This window comes from Oncorhynchus mykiss, chromosome 1, assembly GCF_013265735.2.
Source record: "Oncorhynchus mykiss isolate Arlee chromosome 1, USDA_OmykA_1.1, whole genome shotgun sequence".
In the NCBI taxonomy this organism is placed as follows: Eukaryota; Metazoa; Chordata; class Actinopteri; order Salmoniformes; family Salmonidae; genus Oncorhynchus; species Oncorhynchus mykiss.
The window spans coordinates 69,945,032-69,961,239 of NC_048565.1; the positions used below are offsets into that span (position 1 = coordinate 69,945,032).

The window sequence follows — 16,208 nt, forward strand, 5'->3', positions numbered from 1 at the left end:
CACTATTTTGTGTGCAACCTTGATATGAAATTCAAGGACTAAGTAAATCATCTGAATGTAATGTTATCTACTGTAACGATGGCCATCCTAAAGTTCATGTTATTTTGCAGTTAATTTTAATCTGAAGGGGGAATACCACAATGGCCATTCACTTGTTAAAGGAGCATAATGCTATTGGTTCTTTGTATTCATTTGTTGTTTCCAGATTAAGAAAACAACATGATTTGTTGGCTAGAGAAAGATTTAGGCCACATTTATGACTATCTGCTGGACTTGTCCATCTCACTACATCACACTACTACTACTCACTGCGCAAGGAGACCCCAGCAGTCCTTGTGCAGGGTCAGTCCCCCTCAAGTCTGCCTTTGCCCTCTGAGAGAGACTATAATATCATTGTGAATCCTTCATTTACAACAGGCACTGGTGCTTGGGGCTACACACTATGATGTTCAGCCATAATGTACACATGCAAACAGTCAACATATCATATGTGTTAAATCAGCCATTCCGCTGTGCTGTGTGTGTGTTCTTAGGTACTGGATTACGGTGTTCCCTGCAGAATTTAATCTGGACCTGGGCCTTATCCGCCTCACTGAGGAGTTCAGAGACGTGGCGGCTCAGCTGGGCTGTGAGGAACACTTCAAACTCATTGACATCTCCACCATGTGAGGGATTACCCAAGGACGGGCGGACACACACACACACACACACACACAGTCACACACAGTCACACACAGTCACAAGTTTCAACAGATTGTGTGTATTTCTTTCTAGTCCATCATATGACTGGATGAGAAAGCTGACCCAGAGGAAGAAGCAGGCCAAGAAGGGCAAAGCCTCACTCCTATTTGACCACCTAGAGCCCATGGAGCTGGCTGAACACCTCACGTTCCTGGAGTACAAGTCCATCAGGAGGATATCAGTGAGTGTCCCCGGTGGAAAAAGACACTTGGCCTGAGAACCCATCCACCTGCTGGGGCCTTTTCTTCCCTATCTAACCCCTGTGTGTGACATTCCTCAAGACTCTTTCCCAAGAGTACTTTTTCCACAGAACTCTTTTTAGCCCCTCTAGTACTGTTACTAAGTACAAGAACAAAGCTTTGGCTGTCAACTAACCTCGTCCCCAGGCTAATTGCGCACCACCACAGAGTATGTTCTTAGATACGTTTGCTCTACATTTCAGTTAGTTTTATTTGCTGGGTAGTTCACGTGTAAATTCACCAGTTTACGTAGGGCACAGTATATGCCAATGACGTCTGTGTTATCTACTCAGCCGACTGCACATGCCATGGACACTAACTCTCCCTTTCTCCAACCCCCAAACCCAGTTCACAGACTACCAAAGCTATGTAATGCACGGATGTCTGGTGGATAACCCAACACTGGAGCGCTCCATCGCCCTGTTCAACGGAGTGTCCCAGTGGGTTCAACTCATGGTGCTCAGTAAGCTGACACCCCAACACCGTGCTGAGGTCATCACCAAATACATCAACGTGGCCCAGGTAGGAAGAGAGCACTTCCTAGTTGTAGGTTTGATGGTAACACTTTACATTACAGTGCACTTATTAACTGTGTCATTATTTCTGTGTACCATGTTTTGTTACTTACCCCATATTTAGGGTTAGGGCAACGGTTGAATTGGGAATAAGGATGCAGGGAGCATAAAGAGTGTAGATGGAAGACTTGTCCATTATGCTGCATGAATAGATAAGCACAGCATTGTCTTACGTCAGGTGGCATCCCTCTTACGAGACACTCGTCCCTCAACTGGGCTCATGCATTTCCCTGTTTAATTGCCCAAGAAGCCTGTCATGACACAATGTGACAGCCTCCTCAAAATGAAACGACCAAATAAATGATAAATAAATAAATGATCATTTAAAAAAAAAGTTGTACAGGACAGTGCCATTAGAGGGCCCTAAAATGTTCAATCTGAACATTTTGTTAAAGTCTGCTCCTTCATATTACCACAGTGTTTATTAGTGGGTGTTTTTTATTTTCTTCTCTCTCTCTTTTTCTATCTCTGTCTCTCTCTGACAGCTGGGGCGTTGCTGGTTCACGCTTCTTCACTCTCCCCACCTCTCCACTTACATCCTATATTCCATAACTCCTCACAATTTAGTTTCTCTGATGAGTGTAAAACCCGCCCACTCTGACACAAGCAACTGTAAAGGAGGTCGGGGCAATTTCTTGAGGCATAAATTCTCATTAAAAGTACGGCACTGTAACGCTTGAAATGAATAGGCGGTTTCTTTCGCCTCCATGTTCAGAAAATCTCTCATTATAAGTATGTGAACATCCCGAAGGAGAAGGAACAACAGAGGAAGCTAGAGGGACTCATGGTTCAATATGAAGCATGTACCGTATATTAATCAGACAGTTAGCTGAGCCTGACTTGCATTAAATCGTCTGTATCAATGAAACTGGAACATTGTCAATTAGATCACAAACACCCTCCGCTCATTAAAAGCTACTGCTGCCCACACATGCTTTTCTTTTCTCTTATAGAAAGGCTTCCTCTCTATGCTTTCCTTATGTATCTTTATCAGCAATTTAAGTCTAGTCTTATAGCTTATGGTGAGAAATGGTATTTCTTAATGCTGTTTAACAAGCTGCGTATCATAACGTTTCTCAACATTAATCCACAAGAGCTTTCACAAGATTCATTACACAAGTAGCCTTACAACTCGAACGCACCCAGTATTTTTGAAAAGTGATGATATGATGGCACATTGTAATTGAATAACTTTTGATCCATCCCTTTGCTCTTTGTGAGAAACGAGACGGATCAATGCAGGAGGAATCGTTGCGCTATCTGACGTAAGAACAGGGCTTCCCTCTAGCAATAACACTGTCTCATCTCGATTCATGCGATTCTCCATGTCTAATTGCTGGGGGGCAGGGGGTGACATTAAGCATCATGCATGCTGTTGGGCCTCTTAATCTGATCAGATACCAGGGGCTTCTCCCTCCATTATCATCTACAAGGAATTAGATAAAGGAATTATTCAGAAGACTAATGACTAGCAACCATACTCATGTCTATTTATGAAGGCAATTTCTCAGTTAATGCAGAAGCGAGTCTGTTCAACTCAAGAGGGCTCTTTGTTTGTAGTTTTTTACAGGCAAAGCTTCTGACATTTTTTAAATAAGATGTTACAGCATGTTCCCCTGATGTAAAGAGAGATTCATTGATGTTGGTGTATGTTGCTTTAGATACTGTATTGGAATAAAGTTATTTTAGGTATGTTCGTTTTTTTAAATTGTAATTTGTATTTCTCTTCCTCATTTGCTCTCGCTCTATCTATCCCTCTCTCCATCTCACTCTAACTCCTCTCTCTCCTTCTCTTCCACTTTGTTCCATGCCACTCTGTCCTTCAGAAACTCCTCCAACTGCAGAACTTTAATACGCTGATGGCCGTGGTGGGAGGTCTGAGTCACAGCTCCATCTCTCGTCTGAAGGAGACCCACTCGCATCTGGCTCCCGAGGTCACCAAGGTCAGCACGCATGCCTGCCTCTGCTCTGTCACAGCCTCACTAATATCATCTGATGTGATTCTACCTTTTCGCTTACTTTAGATCATGGTCGTATTCATTTAGCATCTGCCAAGGATACATTTAGACCAATTAATCATCTACCATGTGGGGATGGTTTCAGAAAGGACACCACACAGAATTGATACCGTCCTAATTTCCTGGCATTTGATGTTACATTTGATACCATCTGTATTGTATCGATTGCTGTCATGTAGCTCGCTCTGTATCTTTTCGGTACTGTATCTAATATCAGTAACACTTTACTTGACACACAGCAATCTTAACTGTTATGTCACAACAGCCAACATAACTTGCCTGTTATACTATGGTCATAACACTGTCATGACACATATATTTAAACCTGTTGTGACACATATTGCGTTATTTTATGGCTGGTTATGATACATACATATAAGTCTCACAACCCACAAAACACAAGGCAAAACATTCCATTACACCATAGCCTGCGTGTCAACAGTATACTTATGTTATATATGTTTCTTTAATTGACCATATGACGTTCTCATTGTAATTGCGCATACATTGATGTCAGACATGCACCTACCCCAATGCTCTGTTGCTGATGACTGGGATGAATGCAGGAGCAGATTTCAGGAGCAGGAGAATTCACCCACCTTTTGACTGATGACTGATATAAGGGCATGTACGTGACAGGTCTATCTGGCTTATATGATTCTGATGGTCATAATGCTTCTTGACAGTGTCATAAAGTGTATTTTCTTAGTCCAGGTAAAGTGACACAGGATGGTCATGAGGCTCCATGAGTGTCATAAAGTGTCTTTTCTACAAGTTATTTATTAAGATATGAGGGGAAAAAAACATGACTCATGAATTCATTACTACAACAACAACAAAAGATTTAAGAAACAAACTTTCAAAGGAAAGGAAACTTTTTGCCAGGGAAAAAACACATTTGAATAAATGTGGGGTTTGGCACTCTTATGTAGGTGTCATAACCAGCCTTAAAATAATGCAATATATGTCACAACAGGTGTAAATATATGGGTTGTGATAGCAGGGGTAATATATGGGTTGTGATAGTGTTATGACCGGTTATGACACGTTATGTCAGCTGTAATGGTTTATTACCCTAATAACTATGCTGTCCTCCACTTCCTGACATCTTACCCCTCCACGTCAGATCTGGAATGAGATGACGGAGCTGGTCTCCTCCAATGGGAACTACTGTGCTTACCGCAAGGCGTTCACAGACTCCGAAGGCTTCAAGGTCCCCATCCTGGGAGTCCACCTGAAGGACCTGATCGCCGTGCACGTGGTCTTCTCCGACTGGGTGGACGACGACAAGGTGAACATCGTAAAGATGCACCAGCTCTACCTCACCTTCAACGAGCTGGTGTCCCTGCAGAGTGCCGCAGCCCAGGTGGAACCCAACATGGACCTCATCTACCTGCTCACCGTGAGTGTCCCGCCCTAAAAGGGTTCCCCGTCAACAGGAAATGGACTTGTTTTATCGTACTGTCACTCAATTTGTCATTTCAGTGGGTATCAAACAACGTTTTGTAGGATCGTACAAAAGAGTAACATGATTATAAATGTGTTTGTTATTGCAGAAAGGCTGAATCTGTTTTCATGTTTAATCATAAACAATTTCCTCCAGCTCTCTCTAGACCTGTACTACACCGAAGATGAAATATATGAGCTATCCTTACTAAGGGAACCACGTAACCCAAAGTCTTTGGTGAGACTTCTTGTTGTGGTTTATAGGCTGCATTGTTGGAGCTGTAGTTATTAGAAAACATGAAAAAAAAGTATGAAAATAGAGATAATACAGTATACCTGAGAGTTCCTATATTAACTCTCTATCTTTTCAATCCCCACAGCCTACCTCTCCGACAACCCCCAACAAGCCAATGGCCCCTCTGGACTGGGCGTCAGGTGTGACAACCAAACCTGACCCCAATGTGGTGAACAAGCACATCAGGAAGGTGGTGGATGTGAGTTGTTTCCATTACAGTAACTGACCTGTGTCTTCTCTTGAATAAAATCCAGGAGGACATAGCTTGTCTGTGGTCTGAACGCTTGAAAATGTTACTATCTACAGGATGGGTAACCCGTCCATAAATATCTCATACATTATTTCAAGAATCAGTCAGTGGCTTTTTCTGTCACAATACCAAATATTGAGTAGGTATATAAACCAACAATTACTCAAATATGACTCAAAAAAAGACTGGTGCTTGTAAATCACTTACAGTATTTTGTTCATGTCTTTTTCTGGGAAGTCTGTATTCAGGAACTACGACCATGACCATGATGGCTACATCTCTCAGGAGGACTTTGAGAGTATTGCTGCCAACTTTCCTTTCTTGGACTCCTTCTGTGTGTTGGACAAGGACCAGTGAGTGACCCTGTCTACCATTTGAAATATGACGAGTTCAGAGGTGTCGCAACCAAGCCACCTCATCCTCCTCTTCCATTTCCCTCTTTCTGTCACCAACAAACACCCTCTCCCTATTTCTCACTCACACATGCGCACGCACATACACACGCACATTCCACACATTTGCCTTTAAAGCAGCTACAAGCATCCAAGATGCAATAAGACTGCAATTTTGGGTATTCTAAACATTTCACAGCGAGATACAGTAACTGGCCATTAACAACCATGTTTCACCACACAAAGCTACAGTGAAAATGAGGTCATTGGTAATGTCAAACATCCTCTCGTAAATCTGCAGGAAAACCCTGTGAAGTCACAACAGAGTCATATCTGCTTTTAGCCTTGCCCTGTCTTGACTGGGAGTGGTGCTTTGTCGCCATGGTTTGAGGAGGGGGGAGGTGAAGGTTATGGCAGCCCGTGAAAGACACACAGTGCCACACACAGTGCTCTGCCCTCGTGTCCTGGGCGGTTCATCTGTTCACTGGAACGCTTCAAATCACATTTCAGCTCGCCTGAGCAGCTCCATGACTCAGAAAATAGGTCTGGGAGGCTGTGCTCCTTAGGAGGGAGACTGGAGATATGCATGGGGCTGGAGTTGTCACAAACCACCTGGGTGTCTAATCTAGAGCACTGTTGTAGATCTCTTCCTGTCTGGATAAAACAGAAAGAAGGGATGGAAGTTACTGTAATGTTTACATAACAGGAGCTGTCATTCTCTCCATCTGATCATTCTCTTATCTGTATTTATTTTTCTCTCTGTCTATGTCTCTCTTTCTCGCTCCTCTTCTACAGGGATGGTCTGATTAGTAAGGACGAGATGATGGCTTACTTCCTGAGGGCCAACCCCTTGCTCCAGTATAAAATGGGCCCTGGCTTTATCCACAACTTTACGGAGATGACGTATCTGAAGCCCACCTTCTGCGAGCACTGTGCTGGATTCGTATGTATACTGTGCACTTTGTAATACACACTAATATAAACTAACTGTTTATGCTCAGAGAGACAGCACACTTTTGGTTGGAAGAAAAGTATAATGCTTTCTGATTGTTTATGTCAGCAATATACTGCCTTCAAATTAGTGCAAGACAGCTACCGAATCATTCAATGCCGAGAGAAGATGTCTATCTTTACTCCTTGACGAAGTTGATTAATGACCTTCTGAGACAGAGATGCAATATGTTGACATGACTTCAGGATACATTGGTTTATTAAAGTTGATAAAACAACACTGAATCATGTCGACGGAACAATAATGTGATTTACATGGTAATGCCACCACTCACATAGTCAACAATGAAAGGATGCACATCTTACGTGACAGAAAAGTTATTGTTGCGTGTCAAAATATGTACACAAATTATGTTCCCTCTATCTTTCTATTTTGTGTTTTAGGCATCAGTGAAAATAAAGGAGAATTTCTACAGAGAAGTCCTCCTATTCAAAAATGAACACACACACACACACACATACACACACACATACACACAGAGTTTACAGGAAGGGTGTTGTGAGAGATTGTATCCTGTTTATTACACAATGGTTTACACTGAATATGCTTCCACCATTACAAATTCTAACATTCCTTTGTCTTTTTCCCACTCCCTCCAATTCCTGCCCCTCTGGACTTGTTGCTCTTAGCTCTGGGGAATAATCAAACAGGGATACAAGTGTAAGGGTAGGTTCTATGGACTGTGCACATATGTATTGGCCTGTTTTCTATTATTTGGAGAACTGCACATTTAAGACATTTGGGATTTTTCATTATACATGCACTGTGAGGGCTAAGGTCTGACAACACTGTTATATGTTCTGTTTCAGATTGTGGGGTGAACTGCCATAAGCAGTGCAGGGAGCTGTTGGTGCTGGCCTGTAGGAAGCTGCCGCGCTCCACCTCTCTGCGAAGTGTCTCACCTGGGGGCTTGACCCACAGCTCTCTACCCAGCAGCCCCACCATGCCCACCTGCAAAGGTACAGCAACACTTTAGTGATATACTGTAACCAACAGCGTTTCAACTATGATGGTTGGTCAGTGTATTTCATTCCTGTCATATTGTCCTCCCTGCAGATGAGGACGAAGTGTTTGAGTTCCCCTCGGTGACACCTGGCGGTTCTGACCTGGAGCATAAGTCAATCACCCTGATGACGGGCTCGGCCCAGCGGATCTCTGTGCGTCTGCAACGAGCCACCACCAGCCAGGCCACACAGACAGAGCCTCTGTGGCCAGAGCACACGTGGGGTGCTGGGGACGGGAGCTCCCACACCTTTCCCAAGATGAGATACCGACCACACAGGAAGGCCTCCAAGAGCAAAGGCTTTGCCCGCTGGGAGAATGAGGCCCAGGGGCAGCCCAGGGGTCGACGGGATTCCCAGGAGCAGACGGACGGACCTGCAGAGGTGGTACAGAACGGGATAACACCACACAGAGAGAAGGTGACTGCAGCTAAGGTGTGTGTGTGCTTGTATATGTGTGCGTGTATATGTGTGTGTATGGGTCAGGGGATCTCTGTATATTGAGAATGGTGCTGTATTGCATAGCAGACGTTTTACAGGCTCCTGACCAATTCTGCTATTTTGGGTGTTTTATTTTGGGCTGATCTTAACTGTTTTTGTACATGATGTTTCCGCTATTGTCTCCTATGACCGAAAAGAGCTAATGAGCATCAGAACAGCAATCACTGACCTCGATTTGGATGAATATTTCTACTTCAACGAAAGTCTCGAGGTTCTGCTCCCCTGATTTCGAATCTCATGATAAGCTGTACCCCATACCAAGAGAGTTTCATCTATATTTTTTGTAGCTGTCTATTTACAACCACAAACCGATCCGGACACTAAGATGGCACTCAACGAGCTGTGTAGGGCCATAAGCAAATAAAAAATGCTCATCCAGAAGTGGCAAGCTTTGTGGCTGTTGATTTTAATGCAGGAAAACTGAAATCTGTCTTACCTAGTTTCTTCCAGCCTGTCACATGTGTAATTAGAGGCTAAAGAACTTCACCTTCACTCCACACACAGAAACGCATACAAAGCTATCCCTCACCCTCTATTTGGCAAATCTGACCAGAACTCTATCCTCAGGATTCCAGGTTACAAGCAAAAATTCACAGGAAGTACCAGTGATGCACTCAATATACAAGTGGTCCGATGAAGTGGAATCTAAGCTACAGGACTGTTTCGCTAGTGCAGACTGGAATATGTTCCGGGATTCATCCGATGGCTTTAAGGTGTTTACCACATCAGTCACCGGCTTCATTAATAGGTGTGACAAAGTTGTCCCCATAGTGACCGTGCATACCTATCCCATTCAGAAGCCATGGATTACAGGCAACATCCGCACTCAGCTAAAGGCTAGAGCTGACACTTTCAAGGAGCGGCACACTAATCTGGATGCTTAAAATAAATCCCACTACGCCCTCCAATGAACCATCAAACAGGCAAAGCATCAATACAGGATGCTACTATACTGGCTTGCAAACTGTCATGAACTACAAACTGAAACCCAGCCGTGAGCTGCCCAGTGACGCGAGCCTACCAGAGGAGCTAAATACCTTCTATGCTCACTTCAAGGCAAGTAATACTGAACCATGCATGAGAGCACCAGCTGTTTCAGATGACTGTATGATCACGCTCTCTGTAGCCGATGTGAGTAAGACCTTTAAACTGGTTAACATTCGGATTACTAGGACTCATACTCAGAGAATGCGCTGACCAGCTGGCAAGAGTCTTCACTGAACTTTTATACCTCTCCCTGACCCAGTCTGTAATACCTACATGTAATACCTACAGACCACCATAGTCCCTGTACCCAAGAACGCCAAGGTAACCTGTCTAAATGACTATCACCCCGTAGCACTCACATCTGCAGCCATGAAATGCTTTGAATGGCTAGTCATGGCTCACATCAACACCATCATTTCAGACACCCTGGACCCGCTCCAATTCGCACACTGCCTCAACAGATCCACAAATTACGCAATCTCTATTGCACTCCAACCTGCCCTTTCCCACCTGGACAAAAGGAACACCTTTGTCAGAATGCTGTTCATTGACTACAGATCAGTGCCCTCCAAGCTCATCACTAAGTTAAGGACCCTGGGACTAAACACCTTCTAAACACCACAGCGGCCCCTTAAGGGTACTTGCTTAGTCCCCTCCTGTACTCCAGGTTCACCTATGACTGTGTGGCTACGTACAACTCCAACACTTTCATTAAGTTTACTGACAATGCTGGTAGGCCTGATCACCATCGACAATGAGCCTATCGGGAGGTCAGAGACCTGGCAGTGTGTTGCTAGAACAGAATTTCTCCCTCAGCATCAGCAAGACAAGGGAGCTGATCGTGAACTACAGGAAACAGAGGGCCGAGCACGCCCTCATTCACATTGACGGGGCTCGTACCCCTGCACATGACTCAGTACTGGTACCTCGTGTGTATATAGCCAAGTTATTATTACTTATTGTGTATTTATTATTACTTTTATTATTACGTGTTTTACTTTTGTCTATTTTCTTTCTCTCTGCGTTGTTGGGAAGGGCCTGAAATTAAGCACTTCACTGTTAGTCTACCTACACCTGCTGTTTACGAAACGTGACAAATAACATTTGATTTGATTCGTCTCTGTGTGTTGGAATGTGTGAGTCGCTGTGTGAGTGTGCATGTGTGTATTGTTGTGTCTTTAGGAGATGGTTATGCTTTAATGCTCTGTGACACAACATACAGATAACTGCCCAAATAAATAATTTTGGCACTTACCTGTGTCACATTGAGACTCCCATTATCACTCCTTTTTCCCTCAAGTGGTTGTTATCCACCTTCTGTTTGTTAATGGTGATCCTCTCTCATGCATGATTGAACACTTTGTCTTTTTTACTTCTAACAATAGCCCAATAGCAGCATTACAGTTATCAACCTATTCTGGATATCATTGTGTTATGTGTTTTCTTAACAAGCCCAAAATGGATGACCTGGCAAGGTCAGATTCAGGGACGCAGGACAATACAGTGAAAGGTCTTTTCTTTGTCTTTGTTGTCAGAGTCTGTGTCCTTCACCTTTTACCTACGGCCTCACCACCGCAGAACGTTTTGTTATTAAAGCCTCAATTATTTTCATTCCCATGGAAACAAGGGCTTCAGTAACATGGGAAAGAGGGACTTTTTCTCTTCCATTCACTGGGAGATTATCTAGATCAAGGGAGCACAGAGGCCACAGAGGCATTCAGATTGATGGTGGCTTGTGTCAAGAAGTTGATTTTCATCAGCCTAAGAAGGCTAAATAAAGACCATATAGTTTGGCTCAAACGCAGAGCATTGACGATTTTATCGAGACAAATCTTGCTTTTACAACCTGAGGCACTAATGGTATTATTGGGTCATCTACCTTGGGAACATTTGGATCAACATTCAATCTAATGTATTTGCAAGTGGTTTCCATCCTCAGAGCCTCAACGAAACTCACAAATATTGCTTGATCCCATTATGAGATGGACGTAATCCATACTATTAGCCAATTTGTTGCCACTGTAGGCAATCTACAAAAACTGAACATCTCTTTACAGTTGTGACTTCTTCTGAATGACTGGCAAGGGTGTTCCTGTCTTCTCTCCTCTGCCGTGAGCTCTAAATATGTGATGACGGTATGTCTCTCTCCTCTTGCCCTCAGAACAGCTGACATGGCGACACCGAGGGCCGGACCCAGGGCCCCAGGAGGTCCTCGGCAGCCCGCATCATGAAGCTGTCCTTACTGGGGGAAGTACTTGGCTGCTTGAGGCCCCCATTTGGTGACCTGGAGTAGGACGGACCTCCTCTGACCTAGACGGACATGTCTTCAGTGAACCACATGTGAATAGTGATGCTGAATCCCAAACCAGTCTCTTCTCAGGTCCTTTCACCTTCCCTCACACCAAGAAGGTTGGTTCGGGCAAAGGGCTGGTTTGGGATTCACCATGAGAGTTCACATGCCATAAGAGAGTGAAGGGGAGTGAGAGGATGTGGGTGGTGGAACTGAAAAAGCCCTTGTTTGGTAGGGTACAGACACTCCTGAATGCTCCCCAGCTCTACACACCTGCCTTTCCACCCCATCAGTGTCATGGGAAAAGGATCCTGGACTACCTATAAGTGATTTAGGTTTGTTGGGGCTCAAACGGGGCTCACCAGTGTTTGACAGACTGATCGGGTGTCCACCTGTGCCTGTATGAATGTCGGAGCATGTACATGCTTACTATTTACAGTGTGTGTGGTCTGTGGTGCACATACACTATATGTGATATCTACTGTTGATTCGCTGAAGAAATCATTAAGGGCATGTATAATACCATGAAATGAAGTTATTTGGGTCACGTGACTAAGTTGCAATAACGTTTTGAGAACATAGTGAACGTTTTATAATGGACTCGGAGAGGGATGTAAAGTGAGAATGCAATTGGAGATGGGAGAATGCATACATGGATCGAGATGTAAAGCAATAGAAAGTTAAAGATGAAGTGAAAGTGATGAGGGAAACAGAGGCAGGTACATTGTTTCTAAAGGTAAGTTTATTGTAACATGACTACTGATGAGCGTTTATGTGCCAGTTCTGTATCTTACTCTGGAATCCAAGAAATGGTACTTGCTGTGTGAGCATGAGATAAAGAACAATATAACCACTGAGACTTGTTTTATAAATCAAGGAATAGTTGTGTCTTTTGGTTAGTCAAGAAAGCTTTATTGTTTTCCGCCTTATTATTTTAAAGGGATTTGAACTCAAAAGATGAAATCTAGTCTTTGTAATATGTGCCCACTCAGGACAATAAGGTGAACTATGTATACTGTACACATATTTATGGGTTTAGGCATGTGATTTTTCATACAGTCATGGAATACTAGTGAAGCTGGTCAGTGGTCAACCTATTCTGGATTTTTCAAAGCAATGCAGGTTAAATATGTGAAAAGGGTCAACGTTGTTGTCTCACTGTCCACACAAGCCATTGAGTGACCTTTGACCTTTTTTTAATCAGCTGAAGGATCAAGCCTGTTGCCTTCAGGCAGAGGTAATGGAATCTCCACTAAGCCCTCAGTCAGTGGAGCACTGATTACTAACTTGCTTACAGTGGCACCAGATGTGAGCCCAGGTGCTCATTGTGTTGTGGTTGCCAGGCATCAGTTGAGTGAGCAGGTCAGTTCCTCCATCACCAAGGATACAGCAGGTTACGTAAGAAGAGATCGTTTATTTTCATCTGTAGAGAGACTGTTTGCAGGGACTCCACCCCCTTCAGGGTAGGGAGAACTAGGTATGGGCAGGTGAGTTAGACATGGATCTCTGTAGAGACAATAGGGTCTGACCTTTTGTTCGACACAGTAGGACAGAGACAAGAACAGGGCCTCAGGGTCAGAGCACTCCATGTTGGAGGAGGGGCATGGGGAAAAGATAGTGTATATTAGCAAGAGATATCCAAAGCCACATATACAAGAGTTAAGGGATGGAAATTATTCAGTGCTTAGTGAGTCAGAGCAATATCACTCTCTTTGCTACTGGACGACTCATGGATAATGTGGTGTTCCTGCAAGGTCTTAAACCCACAATATCCTCATACCTGGCTGAAATCAAAGACAGAAAAGTGTTGTGATGCCACAGAGGTTATTTTCTAAATGGCTGAGCTGCTTTTAGAGTACATTGGTCTGCTTGAGTTCTCATTGATCTTGGTGCCAGATCCTACAAACAGTAGCTCTATTGGAGCTTTTACGTGTTGGGTATTGAGAACATACAGTACACGTGCATGTATAATATTACACTAATGAAGACCAATAATCTGATCGTTGAAGGTTCTGAAGTCCCTGCTTGTCTCACACTCACATACAGGTGTTACCACACTTGACATCAAATGGCTTTATTGTTTGTTTTGAAAACGGTTGAGTTATCATGTTGATAAGGGATATTAAGGCAGTGGCAACTTCATTTCTGCCACGACATACTTTTTTTGTTGTAAATGGGACACATTCCAACAAGACTTTATATTTTTTCAGTCAGATTATTGTCAACAATATTGATGACACTATTATCAACATTATTATCATGAACTGGTCTACTTGAGAAAAGTGTGTTATCTCACTTGATTGTGTTTGTCATCTATTTTATTTTCATTCTATCTATTTGTATTGTTTATGGAGAGAATTATGTAGCATTGTTTATTTTGTCATTGTGTGCCAATGTTATTTTATTATTTGTTGATGAGTGGCAAATTGATACACATTTTGATAATGTACAGTATTAAACAGATTTTTCAGCACCTAGTTTAATCAGTTCAGATTTGTCAAATTGTTATTGAAGGCTACCACAGTAAACTACTATCTCGGTCAAATCTTTAGAAGTGCATCCTGTAACCAATCATATGGCAATGTTTTTTACTCCTTGTGTATTTGTGAAACAGTGAAATGTACCATCTCTAGCCTGTTACCTGCTGACCCAGTAGACATATAGTCTATTTATGTTTATGAGGGAAAAGTAAAGCCAATACATATTCTGAGGCCAGAAAACTCCCTCCGGCCCAATATCTGATGTATTATTAGTGGGGGAAAATGCACCAACTAATCAACCTGAATTCTGGATTTATGTATGTAATATGAATGTATATTTACCCATAGAATCACAATTATTTTATGAAGGGACAAATCTCTCAGTAACGTGATAGGCTACATCCCAAAATAAATACTGAACAAAAATATAAACGCAACATGTAAAGTGTTGGTCCCATATTTCATGAGCTGAAATAGAAGATCCCAGATATTCTCCATATGCACAAAAAGCTTTTCTCTCAAATGTTGTGCACAAATTTGTTTATATGCTGTTAGTGAGCATTTCTCCTTTGCCAAGATAATACATCAACCTGACAGGTGTGGCATATGAAGAAGCTGATTAAACAGCATGGTTATTACACAGGTGCACCTTGTGCTGGGGGCAATAAAAGGCCCCTGTAAAATGTGCAGTTTTGTCACACAACACAATGCCACAGATGTCTCAAGTTTTGAGGGAGTGTGGAATTGGCATGCTGAATGCAATAATTAATTTCTCTACCATAAGCCACTTCCAACATCGTTTTAGAGAATTTGCGAGTACGTCCAACTGGCCTCACAATTGCAGACCACGTGTAACCATGCCAGCCCAGGACCTCCACATCTGGTTTCTTCACCTGCAGGATCAACTGAGACCAGCCACCCAGACAGCTGATGAAACTGTGGGTTTGCACAACCAAAGAATTGCTGCACAAACTGCCAAAAACCGCCTCAGGAAAGCTCCTCTGCATGCTCTTTGTCCTCACCAGGGTCTTGACCTGACTGCAGTACAGCATCGCAAATGCTCACCTTTGATGGCCACTGGCACGCTGGAGAAGTGTGCTCTTCATGGCTAAATCCCAGATTCAACTGTACCGGGCAGATGGCAGACAGCGTGGATGGGCGGTTTGATGATGTCAACGCCCCATGTAGGCGGTGGGGTTATGGTATCGGCAGGCATAAGCTATGGACAACGAACACAATTGCATTTTCTCGATAGCAATTTGAATGCACAGACATACCGTGATGTGATCCTGAGGCCCATTGACGTGCCATCACCTCATGTTTCAGCATGATAATACATGGTCCCATGTTGCAAGGATCTGTACACAATTCCTGGAAGCTGAAAATCTCCCAGTTTTTCCATGGCCTGCATACTCACCAGACATGTCATCCATTGAGCATGTTTGGGATTCTCTGGATCGACATGTCCAACAGCGTATTTCAGTTCCTGCCAATATCCAGCAACTTTGCTCAGCCATTGAAGAGGAGTGGGACAACATTCCACAGGCCACAATCAACAGCCTGATCAACTCTATGCAAAGGAGATATCGCGCTGCATGAGCCAAATGGTGGTGAAACCAGATACTGACTGGTTTTCTGATCCCCGCCCCTACTTTTTTTTTTTTTTAAGGTATTTGTGACCAACAGATGCATATCTGTATTCCCAGTCATGTGAAATCCATAGATTAGGGCCTAATGAATTCATTTCAATTGACTGATTTCCTTATTTGAATTGTAACTCAGTAAAATCTTTGAAATTGTTGCATGTTGGGTTTATATTTTTGTTCAGTGTACTTATTACCTTGATCAAAATGCCTATATTTGTGTTCCAAAAATGTACTACCTTGATGGATTATTTTTGGGTTATGATATTTAAAATATAAGCGATAACACATTTAAATAAGTTTTACAGGAATCTTACGCTGTTTGTACCCATTTCCCA

General features: G+C 43.0%; 1 protein-coding gene across 5 annotated transcripts in view; it reads left to right on the top strand.

The window, feature by feature from the left end:
- rasgrp3 (RAS guanyl releasing protein 3 (calcium and DAG-regulated)) overlaps nt 1-14,664 on the top strand; it is a 53,978-nt gene extending 39,314 nt beyond the window's left edge. For 4 of the 5 annotated variants that reach the window (XM_021610306.2, XM_021610313.2, XM_021610297.2 and 1 more), the window contains 13 exons: nt 534-665; nt 775-922; nt 1,329-1,502; nt 3,382-3,498; nt 4,700-4,975; nt 5,177-5,257; nt 5,400-5,513; nt 5,802-5,917; nt 6,752-6,899; nt 7,598-7,634; nt 7,778-7,927; nt 8,025-8,404; nt 11,619-14,664. In XM_021610306.2, coding sequence (XP_021465981.1) covers nt 534-665; nt 775-922; nt 1,329-1,502; nt 3,382-3,498; nt 4,700-4,975; nt 5,177-5,257; nt 5,400-5,513; nt 5,802-5,917; nt 6,752-6,899; nt 7,598-7,634; nt 7,778-7,927; nt 8,025-8,404; nt 11,619-11,627 — 1,882 coding nt within the window. In that variant the 3' untranslated portion in view covers nt 11,628-14,664. The remainder of the gene's footprint in view (nt 1-533; nt 666-774; nt 923-1,328; nt 1,503-3,381; nt 3,499-4,699; nt 4,976-5,176; nt 5,258-5,399; nt 5,514-5,801; nt 5,918-6,751; nt 6,900-7,597; nt 7,635-7,777; nt 7,928-8,024; nt 8,405-11,618) is intronic. The other variant, XM_021610332.2, reaches the window with a different exon arrangement.
- The last annotated feature ends 1,544 nt before the right edge of the window (nt 14,665-16,208 follow it).